The 27,846-nt window shown below is 43.6% G+C and overlaps 1 protein-coding gene across 1 annotated transcript; it reads left to right on the top strand.

Moving 5' to 3' along the window:
• Positions 1 to 655: 655 nt before the first annotated feature.
• Positions 656 to 27,846, top strand: LOC108800788 (M-phase inducer phosphatase 3-like). The gene is made up of 14 exons (XM_018572789.1): positions 656 to 872; positions 5,679 to 5,847; positions 7,624 to 7,724; positions 9,346 to 9,388; positions 10,817 to 10,850; positions 12,991 to 13,062; positions 14,396 to 14,559; positions 16,491 to 16,557; positions 17,279 to 17,341; positions 20,748 to 20,846; positions 22,464 to 22,588; positions 25,625 to 25,736; positions 27,404 to 27,551; positions 27,728 to 27,846. The coding sequence occupies exons 1-14, from the start codon at positions 656 to 658 to the stop codon at positions 27,844 to 27,846; spliced, it is 1,533 nt and encodes a 510-aa protein (XP_018428291.1).

The following is a 27,846-nucleotide window of genomic DNA, read 5'->3' as shown; positions in this document are numbered from 1 at the left end:
TAATCCAAATGTCATCTTCTTTTCCTGCTGCGTGAACTTTGTACCTTTTATGACACAACTCGGCTGAAATAATAATACAAAAAAAGAACACTGTCCTGTACACACATGCTGTTTCACCTCACCGTGCCGGTGGTACCACCTGCAGAGGGAACGTGTCACTCATCAACAACACAGTTACTATTGCTAGCCAAGATCTGCTTGCATAACCGGCTAACGCGCCGCATTGCGCAAACCAAAACTCTTATATTGGTGATGCAATAACAGTAGAAGGGCTTTGATTAAAGTCTAACTCGCCTTTTGTTGAGAACAAAAAACAATCTGTAGGTCAGTTATATAGAATACAAGGATTCTAGCAGACTTAATTAGTAAGTGTATACATCTCCTGTACTGTTACCATGGTTACGAGGAATCAGCAATTTAAAGTGACCCTGTCACCACCGGGTGACTTCCAAAAAAAAACCACCAGCCCTGTAAAAGAACAGGTTCTACAGCTACCACCTTCCAGGTGCTGTGTACATACCTGCTCCTCCTTCTCTGTGCACTGGTTTCTTCCGACACCTCATACAACACTACAGGACATACACGCCGGCAGGAGGAATCTTTGCAAGTGGGGGGGCGGAGGTATAGGACCCATCTGACCAGGGGAAACCCCATAATGAGGCGGCAGGGGCGCCAACCGGCCAAGTGTCACCCGGTGCGGCCGGTGGGTGTCACCCAACGTGCACATCATTACGTTTGTTTTTCCGGACTTGGCTGGAGCCGGGAGCAACTGGATGTAACCAGACATTTCGATCCGGCTGCCCGTAGACTTACATTTGGCATCCGATCGGGTCCGCCTGAGAAACTGGCATGTGGACCTGATCGGAACACTCGTCTGAAAGGGGCCTAAGGGCTTGTTCACAGCAAGTGCGGAGCAGGTGCAGAGCAGTTACAGAAAGCATAAAAAATGCATCCAATGTATTCCAATGGTATTTTGGGCTCTAGTTCACACGGCAGGGTTCAGTTCCAGAACATGTAGAAAAACTGCAGCATGCCCTATTTTTTCTGCTCTGGAACGCACCGAAACACATGCAAACGTATAAAAAAAATGCATGCAAATGCCCTGGAACGCACTGAAAGCCCATTTTAGGATAAAAAAGTTACATTTAAAAAAAGGGACCGGAACGTGACAAAAACGCAGTGCCATATGCAGAAACTCATGCAGATCTGGTCCGGATTTGGTGTGAACACGCCCTTAGTCTAGAGTGCAGCAACTAATAAGAATTTGTTTTCTGATAATAGAGCAAGCAAGCACTAATTTGATCGGACCGGACTGCAGGCATAATGTGCCTTGCGTTCCCGTGCAGCCGATCGCATTGCGGCCGGAGGGCGTGGCTACGGTGCCATTCACTTCAATGGACCGCCACGCCCCCTCCTGCCCCACAACATAATGCGATGCAGTTCTGGCCAAAATCAGGATGGAACGCACTGTCTCTGGTGTGAACGAGGCCTCACACATTAATTATGATTGGTTGCTATAGGTTACCGGACTTTGCACTATACACTGTTTCATGTAAAGCAAGTTAGGTTTGAATTTACTGTTTTTTTTGTTGTCTGTAACAATTAAAGGAGAACTATGAGGTGAGTGAAAATCACTCAACCTCCTAGTTCGAGCCGACGTGTGACAATGAAACTGTCACAGTTCGGCTCAATAGATCGGGAAGTGAGAGAACACATACCGTTGCTCGCTCACTTCTCGATCTATCCCTGCAGAGAGCAGTGACTGTCACTCACAGCTCCCTGCAGGGATTCCCCCTCGCCTATCTGATCCTCCAGCGCTGACTGGCGGAACGGACGGAGGAGGGGGCGGGTACAGCTGGCTTTGCCTCTAGATAGGCAGAGCCAGCTGTCAATCACGCAGCTGGGTGGATCCAGACAGTAATGTCGGGATCCGGGCTGCGGCGGTCTCAGTATATAGAGAGCTGTAGCTCGCGGTATACTGAGCCTAGGTTGATGGGAGGACGCTAGTTTGTGTCCTCCCGTTACCCTTAGGAGAACTATGGGGAAAAGCACTGACCCCATAGTTCTCCTTTAAGCAGATTCTCTTTGTGTTACCCACATGTTGCATAGGGGGAGTGGAAGATCTACACCAGATACTTTTGTTGAATCATAACTATGTATAAAAAAAAAATACAAACTGCAGGAAATGTCAACATGTATCTACATTGCCCGTGGGAACCGGTCCAATTACTGCTGCTGATTTTCTCATCTGCACTGGAAGAAATTGACAGCTGCAATTTTGTTCTTCGCTCTTTACGAACTTGCTCTTGGGCTTTGAATATCAGCTCATATAAAATGTTTGTATTATAAAGAATAAGAATGGAGATCATTCATGCAAAGTTCCAAACTATTAAAAAAAAAAACTTGCAAATAGCTGCCCAAAAATAACCCGAGCTACAAAAATTTCAGTAGGATGCCGATTCATCTTTTTAAGACTAGAATCTAATGTTTTGTCCTAGGGGGTTATAAAATACTGTTGATGCAGTCTACACATTATTACCCAGATAGCAAGCAATTGAGTTGCAAGTTTGAAAATGACTTGCTAAACTATTGCAGACTTGCCAAGCTTCACAATTTTGTTGCACAATTACAGCAAGTCTGCATTGCAAGTCCCCAGATCAACGTGCTTTGGAAAAGTGTCTGTACACTTGCAGAGCTCTTGCTATGACCTGCAGGACTCTTGCTATAGACTTGCCAAGCAAATTGGCTCCAAATTCTAAAAGTGTCACCTAGAACTTGTGCTGCGAGTGTTCTGCAAGTCTACAACTCGCCAGGAATGTGTGCAGCAAGTTAACAAGAATTACAATTTAAACCTGCCACAAGTTTGTGGCAAGTTATCCTTGCTATCTGGGTACATAATGAAAAAGAAAAAACACTAAAGCGTAACTAGACATAAAAAACTGCTACTGTAGAAAGTCGAATTTCTTGGCAGAAGAGACATTGAAAAAAAAAGTCTGCTTCTCCCTTCCAGCATTTTTTACAATTTTCTGTGTACACTGTACGGCACATGCACAGTGCAATGTACACTCCTGCTTATCCCTGTCATCATGCAAATGGCAAGAATGGAGCCAGGATTGGGGGAGAGGTATACCTTCTGTGCACAGAAGTTATATCATCAAAGTCTGCCCAATAATTGGGAAGAAGGAAGAACAGTAACAATTAGGGATGCACTGACACCGATACTAGTATCGGCATCGATTCCAAATGCGATACTTATCCCGATACTGGAACTTCCGGTCTGACCGGCAATGCCACGAGGGAACATGGAGCCGGCTTCCCTCCCAATCAGGAAGCCGGGCGGCAGATAATGATTCGTCAAGGCCCCTATGTGTAGTGTGGTCCTAACTGTGCCTGTGGAGACACATACAGCTTAATAGCACACACAAGGGTGGCTCCATAGCACCCTTCGAGAGAAAGGAGCCACCCGAAAACAGGATATCAGGGCCAGTGCTCAGAAGACCAGCTGATTCTGCAAGAAATTAAAGTAGGGTATACACGGTTAGAGTTTCGAACGAACGAAATGGAATTCGCAATGTTCTTTTGACTTTCGTTAATGGGGTCGATTTTGACCACAGTAACAAACAAACAAAATCGAAGGAGCGTGTTGGAAAATGTTTCTTGATCAAATTAATTTCTAACAGTGAATGTGTTTTTCGTTTGGAAACTCCAATCCTTCCAAAATCGAATGTTACACAAAAACGGAAATTAAAAGAATTTTAAATGACGATCGGCAAGTTTCTGATGCGAGTATCGAACGTTCCGACGGGATTTTACATACGACCGTTCGTTCAAAATTCTAGTAGCGTATACCTTACTTAAAGTGACATTAAAGTCCCCCCCACAGTGCTAATGTAAGGACTTACCTTAAAGCATGCCTCTTAATCCGATCATCTTCTTCTTTAGTGTAGTTTTCAGCTGTCCCTTCAGCGCTGGGTGCGGGTCTCCGATCCGGCGCTGACTCCTCTGTCCTCGCTCATGTACCACGGAGTCTGTGCGGGTGCACGCTGCTCCATATACTTACCTTGTGTCTCTCCTCGTCTCCCGGCCGAACATCTGAACTGCGCATTCGCGCCCCTCCAAAGATCCTTTGCGGCAGCCCGAGAAAATTTTCAGATGTTCAGACGGTGACGCAGGTAAGTATTAACCCTTTGAAAAAGTCATTTTTTAATCGTGTTGCATATATCTACTGTTTGCTAGCCACATATATATATATATATATATATATATATGCAAAAACCGCTGAGGGTTTAATAACCCTTTAAATCTCAGAAACATCGAGGAGCTGCATCCATTATAAATTATTTATTCAGCTTGTGAATTAGCTTAAAAACATTTTGACTCGAATATCACTAAATGTGAACTTTAGTTAGTGATAAAGTTTGTTTTTCCTACAAATCTATACATCACACCTAAAAGGGGATTTTTTCTAGAAATAAGGACTAATATATACAGTATACACCGAGTGGCCAGATTATTATGACCACCAGACGTTTGTAGGCAAATTAGCTATAATTTCGCGCTGAAGTTACTAGAGGGCCAGACCATTATAAATAGGGAAGCAGGTTGGTTACCACGACAGTAGAAGTGATATGTTTCTGAAGATACGGGGAAACAACGCGATTTAACAGCCTTTGAACGTTGAATGATTGTTGGCGCTCAAGCCATGGAGCGAGTATCAGCAAAACAGCAGAATTCGTTAAATGTTCAAGAGCAGCTGTTGTTAAAGTGTTTAAAGACCGGACGACCAGCCGAAAATCTGGGTCTGAGCGTGCGAATTGTGGCCGTCAGCGACTAGTCAATGTTAGGGCAGAACGGAGAGGGGCAAGACTGGTACAAGACAACAGAAGGGCAACAGTGCAGTGTCAGATTCCTCGCATCACCTTTCAACATCTCGTGGAGTTACGAGGCGGCCCAACGAAGTACTGATGGGGTGGTCATAATAATCTGGCCACTCAGTGTATATATATGTATGTATGTATGTTCAAGAGTGGGGCTATTCCTACAAAGCAAGGACAGTTGGGAGCTATGGTTAAAGGTGATACTACAATAAAAAATGGCATATTGTTATTTTCTTCAGAGAATAAGCCAAATAATAGGAAATTCATATCTAGAAATGTCAAAAAAGTAATGTGCAAGTGGAAGAACTCACATCATTCAATGCTCATCATTAACCTCATTACTCTTTACATTGCTGTACTTATGACACATCTACATATTATGTTTCCAGAATGACAATGACAGTCATTAAAATGCAAAACCGTCCCCGAGCTGTGTAATGTGAAGTTCTGGTGAATTGGATGCTATGTTGCTTAGGCACCTGTATTAGCTTCCCTATGGCTTCTCTAGCTGTATGGCCCCTCCTCCACAACAGGAGCTGCTATACACTTGGCTTGACAAAGCTCCCTGAGATGTAGCCTGCTGCTCTGAGCCGAGTTTGTTGTAGAAACCATCACCAAGGGCTATTCATTATGAGTTGACAGAGAGGGACTTTCAAACAAGCAAACACTTCAAAGCATCATTTGTGAGCTAGGTATCTAAACATAAACACGCATCCTGTCCTGTGCACTGCCACATCGGAAAACTGCACACTGTGACAGTATACAAAAAGGGAGCTGATGCTGGGATGTCTTATGTTGCAGGTGACAGAAGTCCAGTTGATATGGACGCGTTACATCTTATCAGCACCAGAAGTGAAGATGGGAACTCCGACAACAGCCTGGATGAGGTTCTGACCTTCTCTCCGGATCTGGGATTGTCACCGGTCACTTCTCTTTCTGGGAACATGGATCATCTCAACTGTATGGACAGGTAATGAGTTCCTGTGCTCATCAGAGCTTTCATTACTGCTTTCTGATAAAACACCGGGGGACTTAAAGTGAAACTAAACTCAGGAGTTAAATCGTAAAAATACATTCAAGTACCTTAACTATGAACAAAAATGTATCTTATTTGTGTATCACTCGGCTGTAGATCCTCAAATCATCTCTAAATTGGTGCTGACACTGTCCTTCCTTCTGGAGGGTGGCTACTTCTGTTCCCCATGGTCCCTGTGTGTGTTGTAAAGTAGTCACCGCTCCAAGCTCACTCCCGGGATGGACTACAATCTCAATACAAGACAATACGTGAGATTGTAGTCCATCATAGGAATGATCTTGGAGCGGTGGCTACTTTACAACACACACAGGGACCATGGGGAACAAAAGCAGCCCCCCTCCAGAAGGAAGGACAGTGTCAGCACCAATTCAGAGATGATTGGAGGATCTACAGCTGAGTGATACACAAATAAGATACATTTTTGTTCATAGAGTACTTGAATGTATTTTTAAGCTTTTACTCCTGAGTTTAGTGTCACTTTACTCCTGGTTCACACACAGTGATTTGTAATGCTTTTTCTGCCCTAAAAAACGCTATAAAAACACCAAAACAAAATCCCATTCATTTCTCTGGCCATGTGCACCTCTAAGCGTTTTGTCACATGTAGTTAGTTAGTTGGTAAAAGTACACAAGCTTCTTTTTTGGCAGATTAGGCACTTCTTGGCTCCAAAGACTTCAATGGAAATGCTCAAAAACATGCGTTTGCTGTGTTTTTGCGCGTTTTACACGCGTTTGCTCATTTGCATCAATGTGTCACAATCTGCTCACAAAAACGCTCAACTTGATTAAAGCGCATAAAAACGTGCGGCCAAAACACACGTAGAAACGTGCAAAAGTGCTGTCGCCTAGGTGTGAATCCAGCCTTATACTGCTCATACACTGGCAGGCATCTTCATCAGGGTGGCTCCACTGCTTAGCAGGGTCTAATGGAGCCACCCTTACGTGAGCGCCCTAGCCTGTGATGTCACCAGCACGCCAGTGGATAGTGTTCAAAAATAAAGCGTCTTTTATTCACGCATATTTTGTCACATCAAGCCCCGTGATGGTCGCACATGCGCCTTGTTCTCCAGGGGTGATGGTGGTCATGTGATGCAACTACGGCAGTGGCGTGGCGAGTTAATGGCGGGCTCTGCAGGGTCACTCTCAGGTGGGCTGTTTGGGATATTAGGTGGGCTCTGCAAGGGGCATAACTAGAAATCACAGGTCCCCATAAAAAACTTTGCTATGGGGCCCTGTGATTTCTAGTTACGAACCTGAACTACGGCGCATGCTTTTCAACCCAGGAAGGGCAAGATGGAGTACGTAAAGTTGGCGTGCGCATGCCAGGTATGGGAGTGCGCAGTACTAATAATGGGATAAGGAACAAACCACTGCTGATGTGAGTGGTCATGTGACCGCTACAGTGCATGCTCCCCGTGCTACCTGACCAAAAGTTGAAGGAGCGAGCATACATCCATACAGAACGACTGCCACAAAAAAGTAAGAGAATGGGGATATATGCTAAAAAATAATGGATGCTGTATGTCCTTGTGTAAGTGAATACTACCGAATAAAAAAAACAAGTAGGGTTTAATGCTATTTTAATAATATAGGGATGCATTATATGTTATTTTCATGTCTAAATGAACTGCATTTTGATTGGTTGCTACATAGCTGGATTTTGGTAACGCACAACAATCCCTACTAATTGTCTTTGTTATCCCTCTGCAGTATCAGTCCAAGGAGAAGGCTGAAACTGTCCCCTGACTCCCAGAATCCCAGCCCCGGCGAGACACCGTTACACACTACCATGGGAACAGCGGCCTTTTCAGGTTAGAGCCAGTATCCCTCCAACACAGAACAGGTTAATTATCTCCATATGACAATCTGCCGCATGCTGTGTCTCATTACCACGCTGTCACCAGGAGACCTAGGTGATCTGACACCGTCTACATAGCGGGTTCAATACTCAGCAGCGTGGGGTTAATCATCTCTGAAAGGAGCACACAAATGGATTTCTGTCACTGCATATTTCTGCTTTCACAGTAATCTCTACGACTTCATTATAGAAACACTTTTTTCTTCCCTGTCTTAGTCTTGTTTGAAGTGGCAGCTGAGAAAAGCAAAAAACATATTTTTATTGTTAGCTACTCACTGTTATTTACAAGTCTTTTACTAATTTGCTGTATTCAGTGTTTGCATTAAAGCTAAACTCCGGGCACAAATATGTTCATTAAAATATATTCCTCACTAACCACAAAGAATAAAGAGCCGGTGCAGAGAGTAGAGCTGTGGGAGGGACCCAGCAGGTTCCACCCTCTACAGGCTGCCTGCAGAAAACTACAGGAGGGGGCGGAGACAAGACCAATTACCCTGCACAAGGAGAGAGAGCAGCAGTGGCTGGTCATTATTACAGAAGGGGGGCGGAGATAAGACCAGTCACCCTGCACAAGGAGAGAGAGCAGCAGTGAGCGGTCTTTATTACAGGAGGGGGCGGAGACAAGACCAGTCACCCTGCACAAAGAGAGAGAGAGCAGCAGGGAGCGGTCTTTATTACAGGAGGGGGCAGAGACAAGACCAGTCACCCTGCACAAAGAGAGAGAGAGCAGCAGTGACTAGTATTTATTATAGGAGGGGGCGGAGACAAGACCAGTCACCCTGCACAAGGAGAAAAAGCAGCAGTGACCGGTCTTTATTACAGGAGGGGGCAGAGACAAGACCAGTTACCCTGTATAAGGAGAGAGAGCAGCAGTGAGCGGTCTTTATTACAGGAGGGGGCGGAGACAAGACCCGTCACCCTGCACAAAGAGAGAGAGAGCAGAAGTGACCAGTATTTATTACAGGAGGGGGCGGAGACAAGACCAGTTACCCTGCACAAGGAGAGAGAGCAGCAGTGACCAGACTTTATTACAGGAGGGGGCAGAGACAAGACCAGTCACCCTGCTCAAGGAGAGAGAGCAGCAGTGAGCGGTCTTTATTACAGGAGGGGGCGGAGACAAGACCAGTCACCCTGCACAAGGAGAGAGAGCAGCAGTGACCAGACTTTATTACAGCAGGGAGCAAAGATAAGACCAGTCACCCTGAACAAGGAGAAAAAGCAGCAGTGACCGGTCTTTATTACAGGAGGGGGCAGATACAAGACCAGTCACCCTGCACAAGGAGAGAGAGAAGTAGTGAGCGGTCTTTATTACAGGAGGGGGCGGAGACAAGACCAGTCACCCTGCACAAGGTGAGAGAGCAGCAGGGAACGGTCTTTATTACAGGAGTGGGCGGAGACAAGACCAGTCACCCTGCACAAGGAGAGAGAGCAGAAGTGAGTGGTCTTTATTACAGGAGTGGGCAGAGACAAGACCAGTCACCCTGCACAAGGAGAGAGCAGCAGGGAACGGTCTTTATTACAAAAAGCTTTTTTTTTCACCCTAACTATTCAAATCTTCTTTTTTTCATATTTAGATTTTCCCATTGAGTCAACTCCTCCACAGACTTGCAGCACAAGGTGAGGGGCCATCTCATGGATATTTTTAATGAACTGTTTTTTGGAGGAACTCTCACACATTTTCTGAATCACCTATTTATAGTTTATCATTATAATTTACAGCTATATACAGTATTATACTCTAATATGCATGTATTAAGAATTGTTTTAAGAATTGTATTACTTACTAAAAGTGTTATTATATAGTAAAATACTAGCCAAATTTTAGACGCATACATAGCAAGCTATAGACTCCAAACATACCGATGTGCACAAAGATTAACATTGTTTTTATATGATATTTTAAAGGAACAATTAGAGTCTGTATAATGGTCAATAAAGAATTAGTTTAACATGAACAGGGCCATCCCTATAATGATGCAGCCTGAAGCATATCTTTGGGTCACATATCTCTTTCCTGGCTGTCTCTCCTTGCTCTCTCTCCTGGCTGTCTCTCCTCTCTCTCTCTCCTGGTTGTCTCTCCTCGCTTTCTCTCCTCGCTCTCCTGGCTTTCTCTCCTTGCTGTCTCTCCTTGCTCTCTCTCCTGGCTGTCTCTCCTCTCTCTCTCTTTCCTGGCTGTCTCTCCTTGCTCTCTCTCCTGGCTGTCTCTCCTCGCTCTCCTGGCTTTCTCTCCTTGCTGTCTCTCCTTGCTCTCTCTCTCCTGGCTGTCTCTCCTCTCTCTCTCTCTTTCCTGGCTGTCTCTCCTTGCTCTCTCTCCTGTCTGTCTCTCCCCGCTCTTGTATTTTGCAAACAGTGTAGTACAACTGGCTGTGTAAACTAATATTCTTTGATGTAATACATGGCACTTCAACCACCAGAATCCATCAGAAAGGTGTCAGGGAGCTTCGCTCAGCTGACTCGGGCTAATAGGTAATTATGTGTGCACAGCTAAATAAATAAATGAAAATGGAATAAAGGGGCCGCCATTCACACCCTGTGTGATCTACCAGCATCAGCTTTGAGAGCTACTGGTAGATCACGATCTACCTAATGGGCACCTCTGGTCTAGGGACACCACTGATCAGGATCACCATATAGTTTCTTATAGCTCCCAGAGACTGTAGTGATGGGATTTTGGACAGAAGTTTCTTGTCCCCAGCACTTACCACAGCGGCATAAGAATTGGGTTGTACTGTTACAGCTGGATTCCCCAGTTATATGTTTACTGTGCACTTTGGTAGATGTTTTGGGCAGTATGACAGCGTGAACTGACTTTAGAATTGCTACATCAGTTGGATAGCATTGTAAATATCTTGCCATTGGAGTGCCAGAGAGATACAAGAAATCAGCATTTATTAATTGCCCAGAAATATTTTTTTTTAATGAAATATCGATACAAATGACATTAACCTCTAAACAAAACATTGCAAAAGCTGAATGGCAACCAGCGGTATTGTTTTATAGTGGGAATATTATGAATAACTTTTCCTTATGTCATTCATTCTGCAGTGATTCCTCACTAGAATACACCATCCATAAACCGGTAAGTGAACTCCCTCTAGAAACTATTTACTAACCACACCAAGCCTGGGCAGCGGCTGCCATTGCTGGTCTCATTGTGCACACACTAGAAGCCTGGCTGTCATGTTGAGCCTCTTACTTCAATACTTTTACCGTTCCCAGGGAAGCAGGAACCTATATGCACGGAGCACACCATTATGGTCACTAAGACAAATGGTGGATCTTCCCAGCCAGGAAACAGAAAGCTATGGAACTTGACCGAGATTCTAACCAGGGGCGTCCCGAGGCGAGGTGTCACCTGGAGCGGTTACCGGGTGATAGCCTGTCGTGACGTCACTGTGCATGCGCGCGATGTCACCACACATTTGCACAATGACGTCATCGCGCATGCGCTGTGATCTTATTGATACCTGCCGGCAGCCATCATGGTGATGGACGCCGGCAGAGAGAGGAGGGGACAGTCACCCGGCTGGATAAGGTATGCCGCCAGGTCCCCTTCTCTGTCGGGTGCTCGGTCCATGACCAAGTGCCCGACTTTCCGGAGGGAGGTGACACCAAAATGACTGACAGTCATTTTGGTGTCACCCCTCCAATGGTGTCACCTGGGTGCGGGCCGCAACCCCCCTTGTGACGGCTTTGGTTATAACCCTTCCGCGCTAGAAGAGACAAAGAGGGGAATGTATTGAAGCTGGAGCAGACAGAATCTGGTGCAGTTGCCCATGGCAATCAATCAGCTTCTCTCTTTCATTTCCAAAGCTTAACTTAACAAACTGAAGAGAGAAGCTGATTGGTTACTATGGGCAGCTGCTCCATATTCTGTCTGCTCCAGTTTTGATGAATTCCCCCCATAGTATGAAACTAGAGCGTAGCCAAAACTTGACACACTTTAATGTGGAAGTAAATTTAAAAAATGCAAGCATGTATGCTATGTCTCTTCTGCAATAAGACAAACCTACCTGCCTGTTCATAAATGCCTTTAAAATGTACTCTGTGGTGCGCATGCGCAGCTCAGTGTACATTCTCAGCAAACCTCGATGTCAGAATGAATGAACTCCCGTGCCCATGCACAGTAGTTACGTCAATCTGGTCCTGCCAATCAGGATGGCTGAAGATCTGGAGCCCAGAAAAAGACTGGCGCAGAAGTCAGCGCTAGTGAGGGGAGGCGAGTTTATTTCCACTTTAAGGAACCTCTTTTTCCCTTCTTACTTCAATACTTTAAATCACTAACCCGTAATAAGGCATGTATGTAGCGGGTGAGCGAATCAGAAAGTATTAAAGCCAAAAGATCAGCATAACAATAGCCATGCAAATACCATTTTCAGACGAAGGTTAGCAATGGCAGCCACCATATCACTCATAGGAAAGGGTTACTTTAGCAGCAATATGAATATAATGTATTATTAAGCAGCCTATATGCCGGTATTATGTAGATACAATCTCTCTACAAAATGAGAGCTATTGTTCTGCCCCAGCATAAGAACTTGGAGGGCTGATTGGGCTCCTTGAGATAACATGGAAGAGTTAACAAAACACAGGACATCTCTGAATGTTTTACAAGATCAACGTTTTTTTTTATATCAAGGAGAATAAAGTGACACCAAACTCAAGAATTAAACCTTATAAAATACATTCCAGTACCTTAAATATTAACAAAAATGTATCTTATTTGTGTATCACTCGGCTGTAGATCCTCCAATCATCTCTGAATTGGTGCCGGCACTGTCCTTCGTTCTGGAGGGGGATGCTTTTGTTCCCCATGGTCCCTGTGTGTGTTGTAAAGTAGTCACCGCTCCAACCTCGCTCCCGTGATGGACTACAATCTCAGGTTTAGTTTACTCATTTGTATTGAGATTGTAGTCCATCATGGGAGCAAGCTTGGAGTGGTGACTACTTTAGTGTATGGCCAGCTTTACCCTCTACCCCAGCAGCACTGGAAGACATGTGTCTTGTGTATTATTATATGGCATATCAAAAACTACTGAGCTATCCTATGATTTTGCTTATAGTGGCTTGCTGACCTACTGTCTGATGTGTTTTTAGTCTGCATTATGCTCCAGATGTTGGTGCATGGAAAGCTCTTCTGTACCTATAAAGTAATCAATAAACTTTTATTGAGATCAGTCTGGAGATTGCTTTGGAGTAACTTTTTTATTTTGTTTTAGTTAAAGAAGGCAACAAGAAGAGGAAATGTGAGAGACAATGTGGAGAACAAACGCCAAACAGATACCAGAAAGGTACGTGTATGTACTGTAATGGCCGGAGAAGTTGGTTAAACTTCTGTGACTTAGTATATTGCTTTGAAATATACATTGCACCTTTTTTCAACCTTTTGACATGGAGAAACCCTTAAAATATATTTCGGGTCTCAGAGAGCCCCTTCTAATAATTACTACAGTATATCTACAGCTTGCAGTATATTCACGTGAATGGTAGATTCTGGATATATGAATGAGTAAAAGAATAAGTAATATGGCATATTTAGCATAGACACTTAGGGCTTATTTTCAGTTATAATAATGAAATACACAATTACACAAACAATAATCCTGGCTAGAAATGAAATGCAGACTGTGAAAACAGTAGTGCTCTATCACATCGGTGGTCAGTGGAAAATTGCCCTCTTACATTGATAGTCAGTGAAAAAGGTCATCCTTACATTGGTGGTCACTGTCATGCCTATTTACACTAGGTGGCCAGTGTAATGCCGACATATATTGGAGATGCGTGAAGTGCTACATTATGGTGGCAATCAGTGTAGTGCCCTCATATATTGGTGGTCAGGGTAGGGTCCTTATACATTGGTGGTCAGAGGAGAAGGACTTGGTTACATTGGCAGTCATGGAGAAGGGCCCCATTACATTGGTGTTCAGTGGAGAAGGGTCTTCATAGATTCCTGTTCAGCGGAGAAGGGCACTGTTATATTGGTGGGCAGTGGAGAAAGGCACGTCAGTAGAAAAGTACATAATTTCATTGGTGGTCAGTGGAGAAGGTCAAAGTTACATTGGTGGTTAGTGGAGAAAGGCCCCATTCCTTGGTGGTCAGTGGAGAAGGCCCCATTCCTTGGTGGTCAGTGGAGAAGGCCCCATTCCTTGGTGGTCAGTGGAGAAGGGCCCATTACATTGGTGGTCAGTGGAGAAGGGCCCATTACATTGGTGGTCAGTGGAGAAGGGCCCATTACATTGGTGGTCAGTGGAAAGAATGTCACTTACATTGACAGTCAAAAGGAAGAATGCCCCCCTTACAGATGGATAAAAAGGTAATTGGTGTCAGAAGTGATTAATCTGAGCGGCAGAATGTTCTCATTGCTAAAGGAACCCCTAGCAAACTCTGGAGGAAACCTAAGCTTCCATGGAACCCAGGTTGAGAAAGGCTAATACAGCGTGTCTTTGAAATGCATAATATCAGTCCCGGTTTATTGCCTGGAGTTCTGCATTGGGGTAAAGTGAGAGGACATTGTGATCTTATGGTTAACTGACTGGTTTCCTTTCTTTGCTTGCAGTTGCTCTTTTTTTAAATGCCTGAAATGAACATTATACAATTTATATATTTTTTTTTTTCCTTCTGAAGAAAAAATCTAGAATGAAGCTTTCAGAACTGTTCCACAGCCCAGAGCTTGTTATAATGCAACAAAGTCACAGAACAGAGGAAATCAAAGAAGGACCCATCACACGGAGGAACGACAAAACAAAGGGCCTTCAAGACGTTTCCGATAATAAAATGTTTATGGTAAAGTCTTTCCAAGATCACTATTGATTTCATTTTGCGAGAATGCTCAGTTATATCCTTGTAAGCTAAGCATCAATATAGCTTGTCTACAGAGGAGATTTTACTGTGCTTAGTAACTTAAGATTAACACTGATAGCAGTCACCACATTTGCAACACATATGAGGCCTTTAATAAAACAAGGGGTAACATACATTTAAAGGGGATTCTCTAGTTTTTTCAGTTTTTCATGTGAACCCAGGAGTTCTCAGCTATGAGCATTTCTGGGTTCAGAGCTGTCAAAATTCCTAGAACTGTCCCTGCTCGTTTGGCTGAAGCAGAAGGCAGGGAAGACAATAGGGGTCTAATAGATGTCTCTATAAAGAGTACCTGCTACCTGCCCAATGCTGTTACATGGGGTGCTTGTTAGCTGCCTTGTGATAGCAATAATCAAAATTAATCCATTAATCGATTTTAAAAATTTTTAATTAATCGAACACGAAAATTTTAATCATTAACAGCCCTAATATATATATATATATATATATATATATATCATAAAATGTAAATTAATAAATAAATTATATTAAACAAAAAAAAAATAAAAAGCACCCCAAAGATTGTGTTAAACATATTGAGTATCTCTGTGCACGTTGGAGTGAGAGAGATAATTCTAGGTCCCTCACTTATGGTAACTCTAAACTAATAAGCTTTTAAAGCATAATCTATTGATCATTCTAGGTACCATCATTTTTTAATGTTTCTCAGAAGCACATATTTGATATCTGTTTATTAGACACAACCTCAACTTTTATTTTCTACATTAAAAATGGGGATTATAATGTGCTTGTGTTCACTAAAATTCATTTTAGTGTACTTTTTCCTGAAAATATACACTCACTGGCCACTTTATTAGGTACACCTGTCCAACTGCTTGTTAATGCAAATATCTAATCAGCCAATAACATGGCAGCAACTCAATCCATGTAGGCATGCAAGGCGATCTGCTGAAGTTCAAACCGAGCAGAATGGGGAAGAAAGGTGATTTAAGTGACTTTGAACGTGGCATGGTTGTTGGTGCCAGAACAGGAATAAATGGGTGGTGACTACTTTACAACACACAGGGACCATGGGGAACCAACGTAGCCACCCTCCAGAAGGGAGGACAGTGTCAGCACCAATTCAGAGATGATTTGAGGATCTACATCAGAGTGATACATAAATAGGGTACTTGAATGTATTTTTAAGATTCAGCTGTTGAGTTTTTTGTCACTTTAAGCCCATGTGTTGGGTGAAATATGACAGAATGGCAGCACCCAGGCAGGGTTCTGCTGGACTGTCAAGATCAATAAAGTTTTTCTGAGGGCACTAGATCATGCAGTGTGCAGGAACACATGGTGAAGAGATCTTGTACCTGATTGCTGTCTTTTAATGCCGTTGAAGCATGCTGTTAACTGTCGCTTTGACGCCCACCATAGACAAAAAAATGGCAGGTAACTGAATCGTAGGCACTATGGCACCGTTACATGATGATGAAATACCTAACTTTCTATACAGGTTTGTGTATTTTTTATAATTGTGGATTATATAAGTAGATTTACCTTTTACAGATGCGTACATACGGCAGCAATGGTGACAATGATGTCTGCTGTCATTCTGGGAGTGTTTTTATTGTGTGTAAACACTAGAAAAATGACTTTTTGATCATACCTTGTAAACAAATTTTACGAGCTATCAAGTCTAAATTAACCAAAATGTCTTAATCATTAATCAGAATCAGGGCTTTATATGTTGCCCATAGCAACCAATCATATAATTCCCATCATTTTCAGCAAATGATGTGTGGAATGTGAATCTTCTGTACAGTGTAACCTTTCTCTTTAAAAAATATTGTTCCTAAGTGAGGCTCCAAGTATCAAAACACATCCTTACCTATATCTTCTCCTTGTTTTAGATGAGTGACATCAGTCCAACCTTATATTCTGCCGATAATGAAGAAGACGACCTCATTAGTGATCTTTCTAAGGTATGTCCTAAATTAATTGCAGATCTCGCTGTGTTTGGTAATCTAAAAAAGAAAAAAAGAGTAATTAAATTTGAACTCCAGGCACATAAATGTTATTTAAAGAACTCCGGGCAAAATTTTTATTAACCCTCGCAGTGGGACTACCCCCGTACTGCAAGAGTTAAGTGTTAGTTTTCGTCTAGGTGCTAAATAAAAAAGTTATACTCACCCAATCCTCCGAGCCGGCTCCCAGACCAGTCCTTCCAGCGTCGCTCTCCCTCCGCTCCAGTGGGCTAAGGATCCCTGAGTCATCACGTTCTACACACTGTAGGAGGAGGAGAGAGGTTGGAGGGTGCACTGTCAGGGGGGGTCCTAATATAAATGGGGGCTCTTTATGTAAAGGGTGACTCTGATGTGAAATGGTGATTCTGATGTGAAAGGGGGGACTTTTGTGTTTTTGCATAAGGTATCCCCTTAAAATCCATACCAGACCCCTATCTAGGATAAGGCTCTGGTATGGATTTAGGAGGGGCCGTGCGTAATTTTGGAATGTGGCATTTCTACATTTACATTTTTAGACTTGGGTGTCCTACTATTTTGCACAATTCTAAAGGATGCCATGATTGAAATAAAGGTTGAGAAACGCTGGTCTACACTTATATATTTTTTATGAAATGAGGGTTCAGTTAGACTGTAGATAACACTTTATCACAGCCCTGTGTTTTGTTTTTACTGTTCACAGCGGTATAGCTTACCAGTGGAAGGAGGCAAACACCAGGACCTTAGATATATCACAAGTAATACAGTAAGTCATTCCTGATTGAGTAATACCTTTATCCACATTTGTGCTTTATATGTCCTGTGGCAGTGTAAGCCAATGCCACGGTGGAGGATGGCGACCTTGGCACCCAGGACTCTCAGCCAAAGGGGCTGAGAGGGTCCAGAAAGTAAAGCAGGTTATAAGGAAGAACCTGGCTTTTATCCCACTTCTGACACCACTTGTAACAAGGACACTCCACTGTAGTCCAGGTAAGTCAAGGAAACCACAGTTTATTGAAAGGGCAAACACAAAATAGCTTGAAACAGCAACATAAGACAGTCATTTAGCTTCGCTCGGTAGCTTTCCAAAGCTTCAAGACACTCACGCTTGCTCACCCCTCGTGAGCCCTCACTCTGCTCTCTTAGTAGTCTGTCCGACAGGTCCCTGGGGTCACCGACCTTCCTGACCTCTCCCAGCCACCCCTGGCTGACCATTCCAGATAAAAACTGCGGCCTTATGTTCAATATTTCACAGTGGTACCGGCTCCTCTCCTGGACTGAAATGGCTTTCTCTGATTTCACTGCACATTGTGAGCTTCTCACCAGGCCCGGCGCTACCGCAAAACAAGGCAAGCGGCCGCCCAATGGGCCGCTGATGGGGTGAGGGCGGCGGTTGCGGTCCCTGGGGCGCGCTGGGCCGCACAGAGAGAACGGTCAGGTGGTGGAAGAGGAGGGGCCGAGGCGGGACCGGAGGCGGGGCTATGCCGGGCCGAGTGAGATGCGACCCGTCCACGGCCGCCCCAGGCCAGCTGACAGGGCGGATCGATGGCAGATGCTGCGGCAGCGGGCAGCATGGAGGCTCCGGGGCTGTCACTGTGGACAGCGAGCGGCACTTTCCTGCTCTTCCAGTGTGGGCTCTGCAGGAGCAGAGCATCTGACCAGGCTGAGGCTGCACCAACTAGGGCGACAGTAACAAGCAGGTAGGTGGGCCTGGGGAGGCTTTATCATAAGGGCTTGTTCAAACCGAAAGCGGGGGGTTCCAGAGCGGTAGCTGCTGGAACGCACCGTGATCTTCCCCCTGTGTTCTGGGGCGGGAGGGGTGCATTGAAGTCAATGGCACCGCTTCTACGCTCCCCCCACCCCGCTCCCACTTCGCAGTGCGATCGGACGCTTGGCAAAACTTTCACCTGTCAGCGCTCCCTCTCTCTCCTCCCAGACGCTGCAGCTTCAGAGCGGCCAGGAGGAGAGGGAGCGCTGACGGTTGTGATCGCCGCCTTTCTAAGCAGAGGAGCGTCAGGCAAGTTCCCGCCCCCCGCAACTTTATTTTTTTATATTTCATTTTTATTTATTTTTATTGAATAATTTTTTTTTTTACTTTACTGTTGGGAAATATTAGGGGTCTAACAGACCCCTGGTATTTCCCTTTTAAAATAGAAAAAGATTGAGGACACCCTCAAGCCTTTTCTCCAGGCTCTGTTATCAATGAACCGGAATCCTCTATACTGAGTGTTCCTGATCATTGATAACATGAGGACAGAGTGTGTTTACTATAACCACAACTATGAATGAACAGGAGGGGATGTAGATCACTTCCTATTCATTCATAATTGAGGATATAGTAACCATACTCTGTGCTCAATTATGTACAAACACTCAGCGATCACTGATCACTGACTGCTTGTACCCCCTTTCCATCCTGACAGCTGTCACAGGAGGCTGAGTGAGCAGTGCGGGAGGAGAGCTCAGCCTCCTGTGACAACGCTGTCTTTGCCCCCACACCGCTCTCCTAGAGGGGATGTGGGGGAGAGTGGGAACTGTATTTGTAGTCCTTTATAGTTGATGTACTCGGTCTAGAAAAAATGGTATCGGTGGATCTCTACTCCCATCCATGCCCGTACCGAGGTACAGACATGTATTAATATTGATGGGAGGCAGACTTAATTGACTACAAGTGCGGTTCATAGGCAGCCGTCTGAGGGCGCGGGGGGGGGGACGCAAAAATGCTCCTTCGCCTGTGTAGGCAAAAATCCTTGCACCGGCCCTGCTTCTCACCATGTGTATTGGAAGCTGCAGCAAGTCAGTAAGAGACCATCTCAAGTCCTGACTGGAGAACTTCAAGCATCTTCTAGTACTTTCCTCCCCAGCTCTACCGTTCCTGGCCTGTCCCTTTCCTTCATTGGATTTCAGTTCTTTCAATCATACAAGCTCAGCATTACATGTGGGTGTTACCTAGGGCCACACTGTATGCAAATATAGCCTGCCTAGGGACTCCCACTCCTCCAGACTGACATCTGCCCATCAAGGTATTGTGATATTTGCATAACTCCTCCCAAGAGACATTCTACTGCTTGCATAAAAGATGAGGTCTTTTGTGAGGCGTCCTGAGGCAGGGTGTTTTCAGGAAGCTATGTACTGCACTAATCTGCTGCATTGCATAGAGAAGCACAGACAACTGTCAGTTTGATGCCACTGAGTATGCAATGAAAACAAAGTTTTATTTACAAGCACCAGCTCTGCAAGGGGCTGGTGCTGTGTCATCAAGCCATCTTCTTGTGTGTACAAAGAGCTTTAATACTGCGCTGCCTCCTGTTTGCTGACTCGGACCGTCTGACCATTCTCTGCTTGCCGCCTGCCCTCATTTTCTTCCTGAACCTGCCTACGCTTTTGATTACTGACTGCTCGTTGCCAACCTAACCCGCCTGACCACTCTCTGCTAGCCCACTGTCTTGACCTGTTCCTGGATCCAACTACATTCTTGTCTCCTGTTTTGGTCTCCTGTCTACTGCGTGCTGACCCAAACCGTCTGACCATTCTCTGGTTATCTCCTGTCGGGACATCTGCCTTATCCTGACTGTGCCGCCCCAATGGGGCATAGAATATGTTGTAGAAGTTAGTATAGATAGAAGTTTTACATAGTGTGATTTGCCTAACTATTTTCTCATAGCTAAATCCATGTGTTATTCTATGCTGCCATCTAGTGGCCTTTTGTTGTAACAAACATGCTTTCTGTAATTATTCCTCATGTGACGACGTATTTTCCCCTAGTGTACGCCCCTTCCTTCTTCCTGTGTGCAGTACTTCCTGTGTCATGGCCACAGTTAGAAGCCACATGTAACAAGGACACACATGTAATCTGCACAGTACATAGGAAAGGCATCATTTTCTGACCGCACAATACTATCACCATTCATCTGCTGTTCCTGTTATCTGCTGTAACCTGATGTTAAATGATAAACACCTCTTTTGAATGAATCGGTATTGACGAGTTCAGCTATCTGACGAGGATTGTCCGCAGTGAGTATATCTGCTTATACAGGCCAGGCATAGAGGTCTCAGCAAGGGATATATTTCGCTATCACAACGATCGGAGTCAGAATACTCTACCTATAGAGGGAATATGTGTTTAGCAATCTTTAATCCAAGTCCTGTGTTTCATGATTATCTTTCTGCAGCTAGCAAACCTACTGGAAGGAAGATATAAGGATACTGTGGAAAAATACTATGTGGTCGATTGTCGCTATCCTTATGAGTATGCTGGGGGGCATATCAAGGTATAATATCTCTACCATAAATGTGGAAATATTGTTATATTGGAATTTTCATTTGATGTATAATTTTATTTATGTGGCCCCCAGTGCTAGGTTCTTCTCACAGAATTTTCAGGCTCTGCAGCCCCACCACCCTTCCTTACTTTCACATTCAATTCAATGAGGAGAGCCTAAGGCCCCTCATAATAAGCTGGATGGCTGGGTGGACCTCAGAAGTCTTATGCAGAGACCTATTAGAAAAACATGCAATAAATAGATGTAAGCGTGTGAGGAAATATTGGGGCTCTCTTCCTTATCCTTATACAACATTATTAGCTAAGACTACTATACATTAGACAACTACCTGTGGAACTATCCACCCCCTTTACCAGGACCCTAAGTGCCCGTTTACACCAATTTCAGTGTGTTCCAGCTGCTGGAACGCACTGGATAACACATCTTTCCTGTGTTCTGTGGCAGGAGGGGGCATGCATGCACTATTTTGTGCTATCGCACCAGACCGGATGGCGGGTATTCATGTGCCACGCAAACCCAGAACACAGGGGGGACTTACAGTATGTGATCCAGTACGTACCAGCAGCTAGCCATGCTGGAACGCACTGGAATTGGTGTGAATGGGCCCAATGAGTGTGTGCCAACAGGTTTTTGTTCACTTTAAAACATCTTCTCTCCCCAAACAAGTCTATAGGAATGCAAAAATAGCTAAAGTAGGTCAAATCCACCTGCAATGAATTCTGAATTATCTCAGAAGCGTCTAAACCTGCCATCAAAAGCACGCTGTAGTCTTGGATTCAAGCAGGGTCCCTTCATGCATGTCCATTAATTTGTAGTAAAACACAAACAAATATAGGACATGCAGCATTCTTGGGCTACACACATTAAATTGCATCTGCAAAAGCATGCAAAAACCCTATTCAGACTGTCTTCTCCCACTTTGAATAATGCATGCACACAAAACATTGCATTTAAAATGTTTAAAAATTTGCATAAATGTCTGCAGTAATGTGTATCAAAAACATGAACTTCTACACACATATACATAATTGTTAAAGGGCTCTAACATTACATTATGTTGTAATGCTACTAATACAAACTGATTGCTGCAGTCTGTCCCTGATTCATATCCAATAAATACCCCAAAATACTTAGAGGTCTATGTATAAACACCTCACAGAGCTATTAGCCCTATGAATCACTGTGAACATTTGTCCTGTGCAAATAGAGTAATAAATTAACGTTCTTAGTATATTTTCTTTTCAGGCTAAATGTAATGTAATAGCACTTTACGACCACTAGATGGAGCATACAAAATAAATACTTATTTCCTGTGCTCCTCAGCTCCATCTGGTGGTCATAATGCAGGATTACATTACATTAGACCTGAAAAGAAAATATACTAAACACATTCGTTTTGCCGGGCGAATGGCTCTTCAAATTGTTTATGAATAGACCCCTTAAAATACATTTTGAAATTATGTTCTACTGTTAAGTTCTACTGAACTCTTATATTTAGCTACCTACAGTTGTATAGTATAATTATTATTGTTACAGTGCTAACATTGTTACCAGTCAAATTTTCTTAATGCCGTTCTTCAAGTAATGTGTTGCTATCTCACACAGGAAGCCTGGAATTTATATAAAGAAGAACATATATCAGAATATTTTCTAAAGAGGCCGCCTCTTCCCGAGAGTCGAACAGTGCTGATATTTCATTGTGAATTCTCCTCGGAGAGAGCTCCAAAACTGTGCGTACAACCAAAACTGGCTTTAGATTCAGAGACAACGCATGCTTTCTGCATATACAATGTCTAACAACAGTTTAGCTATCAAGCATTTAGCGCTAATCACAGTTATTAGTCAAATAAATAGGTGAAACATATAGAAAGACTATGGGGTTGATTTACTAAGGTGGTAGCGCATGTTCACTTTACAAAGCGAATTTCCATTTAGATCAGTAATTGAGGGGTAGCTGTGAATACACAGTCAAGTGCATGGAGAATTTTTGCACACATAAAATTGGATGCTGGAAGTCGGCACAGCTTCACCTCGCTCAGTAAGCTAAGTGCAAATTTCACTTTGCTAAGGAGACGTAGTAAATCACCCCCTATATGTCTGTATAAATGGACTACAATCTCAGTACAGATTACTAAACTAAACGTGAAATTGTAGTCCATCACGGAAGCGAGCTTGGAGCAGTGACTACTTTACAACACACACAGGGACCATTGGGAACAAAACTAGCCACCCTCCAGAAGGAAGGACAGTGTCAGCACCAATTCAGAGATGATTTGAGGACCTACAGCCGAGTGATACACAAATAAGATACATTTTTGTTAATGGTTAGGATACTTGAATGCATTTCTAAAATGTTTCTGCTGAGTTTAGTGTCACTTTAATTCAGGACACATTGGGAAAATCTAATGTTTGGATCCTGGCATGTGTGGTGATCTTAAAGAGATGATGCACTTGGTAAGCGCTCCTTCTCCTATCCAAGATGAACCAGTTGCTGCATCTCCATAGTTTGTACCAAAGCTGCTATCTTAGAATTCTCCTTACAGCCACTCTTGAAGATCACCACTTGGTGCATAGCCTTACAAACATTTACAGAAATGTTCCAAATGATAAAAATGTGTGCGGATGGGATTCAGTCTGCAGAACAATAGAAAGGGCTCTGCCTGTTCAGTGCAAGAAGACTGTGAGGTGAATGGGCCCCACTTAGGGTCAGGTTTAATATACTGCACTTGTAGGCCACTGTCAGAACTGCACTTGAGTGGACCACAACAGGTCTCAATATACACAGTTCGTGTTTACTTGTAATTTTTGTCTTGATGAAATATTTCATGCCTTTATATGTAAATACACGCATTGTGCAGTGTGAGTATTTTCAGTCAGATTGTTTTAGGGGAATTGCATTTAAACAACTAATCTGACCACTATATAGACACGTTGTGGCCTAGCTCAGGGACTTGGGTGGCCCGTGATGGACAAGCTCCCTCCCATTCCCCTTTCGTCTCCATTTCTGACTGATCTCCTCCTCTTTTCTTATAACTTTTACTACCTGTCTGGCCTTTCACCAAAATTTGACTCTGTCAGGGCTGTTAAGGTTTGTGCCAGATGAAGCCACAAAGCGAGTGGATGTCATCAGGATATCAATGACTTAAACCGCATAAGTGGACATTTATATATCAATTGTGGTGAAGAATGTCACCAGCACACCGAAAATCCTTTCAGGATCACCAAATGTTCATTTTAATTAATGTCGCCTGTAGCTTGTTACTCAAGAATCCCTCCAGGCCTGAACAAACCCCCCCCGCACCCTGTTCCCAAGGGTAGTAGCGCTTTAGACTCCATCATTTCGTTTTGTCAGCTTGTTACTCAAGCTTGTCGCTTGGGCATGATCTATTTTTCGGCGCATTTCGTGCAATTTGGCCCAATAGACTTCAATGGTGTAGCACGACATTGTCGCGCTACAGAAGTGTCACTTTTGCACAGAAATATAAGAAGGAACATAAGCAGGAAACAGCAAGAGGAATTATGTCACATCAAGACCGCTTTTGATTGAATACAGCCCAATGTAGCAGCTACGAAGTCTATGCCAAAAGAAGCGCTACATAGCGTGACAATATGTGCACTGTAGCTCAATGTCGCTCAGCTTAAATCAGCGCTGAAAAAGTTTTTACTGATGTAGCTCATGTGAATGGGGTCTTAGTATCAAGAGCTTGCCCTCCACAAAACCTCCATCAGATTCCTATTGGACACTAAGAATCCCCTTCATAGTGATGACCCAATATAACTGTCTAAGCAGTTGTGTAAATGTGCATGCCCCAGAGCAGCTTCCTATGTTTTACATAGAACATAAACTGTGTATGTGGAAGGAATCCGTTATCCACAAAAACATTGCATTCTGCTATCGCCAAACGAAAAAGAGCCAAATAATCATAAGCCGATAAAACAATGTCTGTCCAGATAGCTAACAATGTAGGGACATCTCATAGCAGAATGTCGATAAAAAAGAGTCAGAGCGTAAAAAAAAGTGTGGAATAATGGAGAGAAACGGTCAGTACAGAGCATGAGTAAGAAGAAGAGAGCAGAACTAACAAGGAAGAACAAGATGAACAGGAACAGTCTGCCGGGAGTCAATGCAAAAGACCACCCCTCGGAGATCATAGATACAATAGATAAAACAAGCTATCTGTGTGCATCTCCGGAGGATGAAGTTTTATCCAGGGTTGCTACACGCACAGGCATTTGTTATGCTTGTCATCAATATAGTAGACAATTGTTCATTTGACATCCACCCTCCATCTAAACTTGGTTTAATTTTACAAAAAGTAATCACATAACATTGGTGGTGAACATTATCATTAGTGGCAGCCATGAGCTGCAGACATTCTGAGTTAATGTCAATCAGGGCTGCAACAACTAATCGATTATGAGAATAGTTGTCAACTATTCTCATTACCGATTAGTTGGGAGAGAGAGAGGGAAAGGGAGAGAGAGGGAGAGAGAGGAGGGGCAAGAGAGGGAGAAAGAGAGAGGAGGAGGGAGAGAGCGAGGGGGAAGTTAGAGAGAGAGGAGGGGGGAGAGAGATAGAGGGGGAGAGATATTTTTAATACAACTAATTGATTAATCAAACAACTAATCGGACAGCTAATTGATTATGAAAATAATTGTTAGCTGCAACCCTAATGTGAATCTTTATATAGTCATTATGGCAGTCTAATGTATTTACTACTATGGATATAAATTCCCTACATGATCTTTTTCTGCTCTCATTCAAGGTGCCGTATTTTAAGAAATCTGGACAGGAAGGAGAACATATATCCACATTTATATTACCCTGAACTCTACTTGTTGAAGGGCGGTTATAAGGAGTTTTATGAAAACGTTAAGGTATGTATTGCAGTAGAAGGAGGAATGCCTGAGAAATGATTCATTCATGAATAGACGTGAGAATGACAGTGCTGAGAGTAAATTAAATAAGTAACGATGATATTCTACACATAAGGTGAGATTAAGGAAGAATAAAACAAAGATTACTTAAAAACAGCGCTGTATTTAGCTGTATACATGCACGTTTGTGACACTAGCTCATTGCAAGCTCTTGTGTAAAGAAGGATTTTGTTCCTGAGCAGTTACATTCTTTTCCTGCTAGGGGGAGTCATTGAGACAGAAATTCAGGCTGCTTTTATTATGGAGCAATACAAAGAAACTGCTGAATATCTATTTACTGAGTCATTGTATCTATACTTTTTAAAAAAAATATAAAATGGGGAAGGATTAGAATTCCTGTCAGGTTTTACTGCAGTCAGAGGCTCAGGTAGAGAAATTCCTTTACTTCCTATCTAGTAAAAAGGTTGTCCCCAGGAGAGGCAGTGAGGGTAAATCTCTCTAATGGAGCCCCAGATAGCAGTAAAACCTGACTGGGTTCTAAACCTGACTGGGTTCTCCACTCTATCCAAAACTAAAATAAAAAAAAGTTCTGGGTATAGATACACATCCACATAAAGGGGTCCATTTATAAACAATTTGCAGAGTAGTTCACAGTGCGAATCTCTGACAATGTTTGATCCGTGCAAATAAAAATAAAGGTGCACCGAAATTAAAATTTCAAAACCCAAAACGAAAAAAAATTTCAAGCCGAAATCGAAAATGTTTTTTATTCTAACTTTTTCAATATTTGATTTTTTATAAACTTTTAAATTCTTTTATATTTTATTTATTTATTCACTTTTTACTTTACTTTTAGGGGCTTCGGGGGAAATATTGGGGGTCTAAATAGCACTGCAAGCTGCCTCCGCCCACACCGCCGCTCTTCTGATCTGTGACAGGAGGCGGAGCGGTGCGTGGAGGAGAGACGCCGGCCGCTCTCAGCGCTCTCCTCCTCCGGCACCGCTCGGCCCCCTGTGGCAGTTTCTCTCCTCCCGGCTGGGACACAGAGCAGCGCCGAGCGGGGAGGAGAGAATAGGATGCCCCGCTATATTGGCCAGAAAACTGCACTTTCGGTGGCTTATATATATCGGTGCATCCCTAGAGAAAATATTTTTTCAGGTGCAATGTAATGTAATACCACACTATGGCCACTAGATGGAGCAGAGGAGAACAGGAAATGAATGCTTATTTCATAGGCTCCTAAGCACCATCTAGTGGTCATAGTGTATTATTACAACACTATGTTGGAACTGGGAAAGCTATATAAAGAGCCAGTGGTTTCACAAGGGTAACACCATCCGAGGGGGTGACACCAAAATGACTGACAGTTGTTTTGGTGTCACCACCTCTGAAAAATCTGGCACTCGGTCATGGCCCGAGAGCCCGACAGCTGCGGGAAATAGGAGGGGACTGGGCGCCACATTTTATCCCACCGGAGGAAGTCCCCTCCTGAAGTGCATGTGATGTCTTTACGCGGGTGACACCTGCACACACGCAGTTGCCATCGAAGGTAACCTCTGCTTACCTATTGTTAATTCTGTGCTCACTTTGCTCAGCTCAGGTTTGCGACGGGTTCACTTCAACCATCTTCTCCTCTCACTTTTATATTCATTTTTTTTTTCTTTCAGGATCTTTGTGAGCCGCAAGGTTACGTGAACATGCTTCACAGCGATTTCACAGATCAGCTCAAGAAATACCATACAAAGAAAAAGCCGCCCTCGGGACAGAGGGTGCGCAAGGAGCTTTTCAAACCGCTCAACTCCCACAAGCGCTTGGGTCCTGTGACACCACAAAGTTTATTGAAACCAATAAATCAATAAACGCCATTGAAAACGCTTGTCCGTAAAAACTGCGCCGAACTTACGACAGCAATAGAGGAAAATAGTTTATGTACATTCCCTACCCTTCCCAAAAATCAAAGCCCATCAACCAATGCACCCAACCCATTACAGTGGAAATCCAGACAAGGTTATCCGACCGTAGCAGGAAGTTAGAAGAAATCTCCCCATCGGAGGATGCAGACAACCGTAAGAAGCTGAGAGCGGTTCTGGGATCTTCCCACTTTATCTGA

Source organism: Nanorana parkeri, unplaced genomic scaffold (assembly GCF_000935625.1).
Source record: "Nanorana parkeri isolate BGI_ZX_2015 unplaced genomic scaffold, ASM93562v1 scaffold2135, whole genome shotgun sequence".
NCBI classification, from domain to species: Eukaryota; Metazoa; Chordata; class Amphibia; order Anura; family Dicroglossidae; genus Nanorana; species Nanorana parkeri.
This window is presented reverse-complemented; position numbering and strand designations above follow the sequence as displayed.

Bases quoted from the DNA above. Each gene is read 5' to 3' on its own strand.
- LOC108800788 (XM_018572789.1), top strand. From the start codon at position 656: ATGAGGCGGCAGGGGCGCCAACCGGCCAAGTGTCACCCGGTGCGGCCG. The intron at 7,725-9,345 runs GTTAGAGCCAGT...TTTCATATTTAG, and splicing joins GGGAACAGCGGCCTTTTCAG to ATTTTCCCATTGAGTCAACT. The intron at 9,389-10,816 runs GTGAGGGGCCAT...TTCATTCTGCAG, and splicing joins CCACAGACTTGCAGCACAAG to TGATTCCTCACTAGAATACA.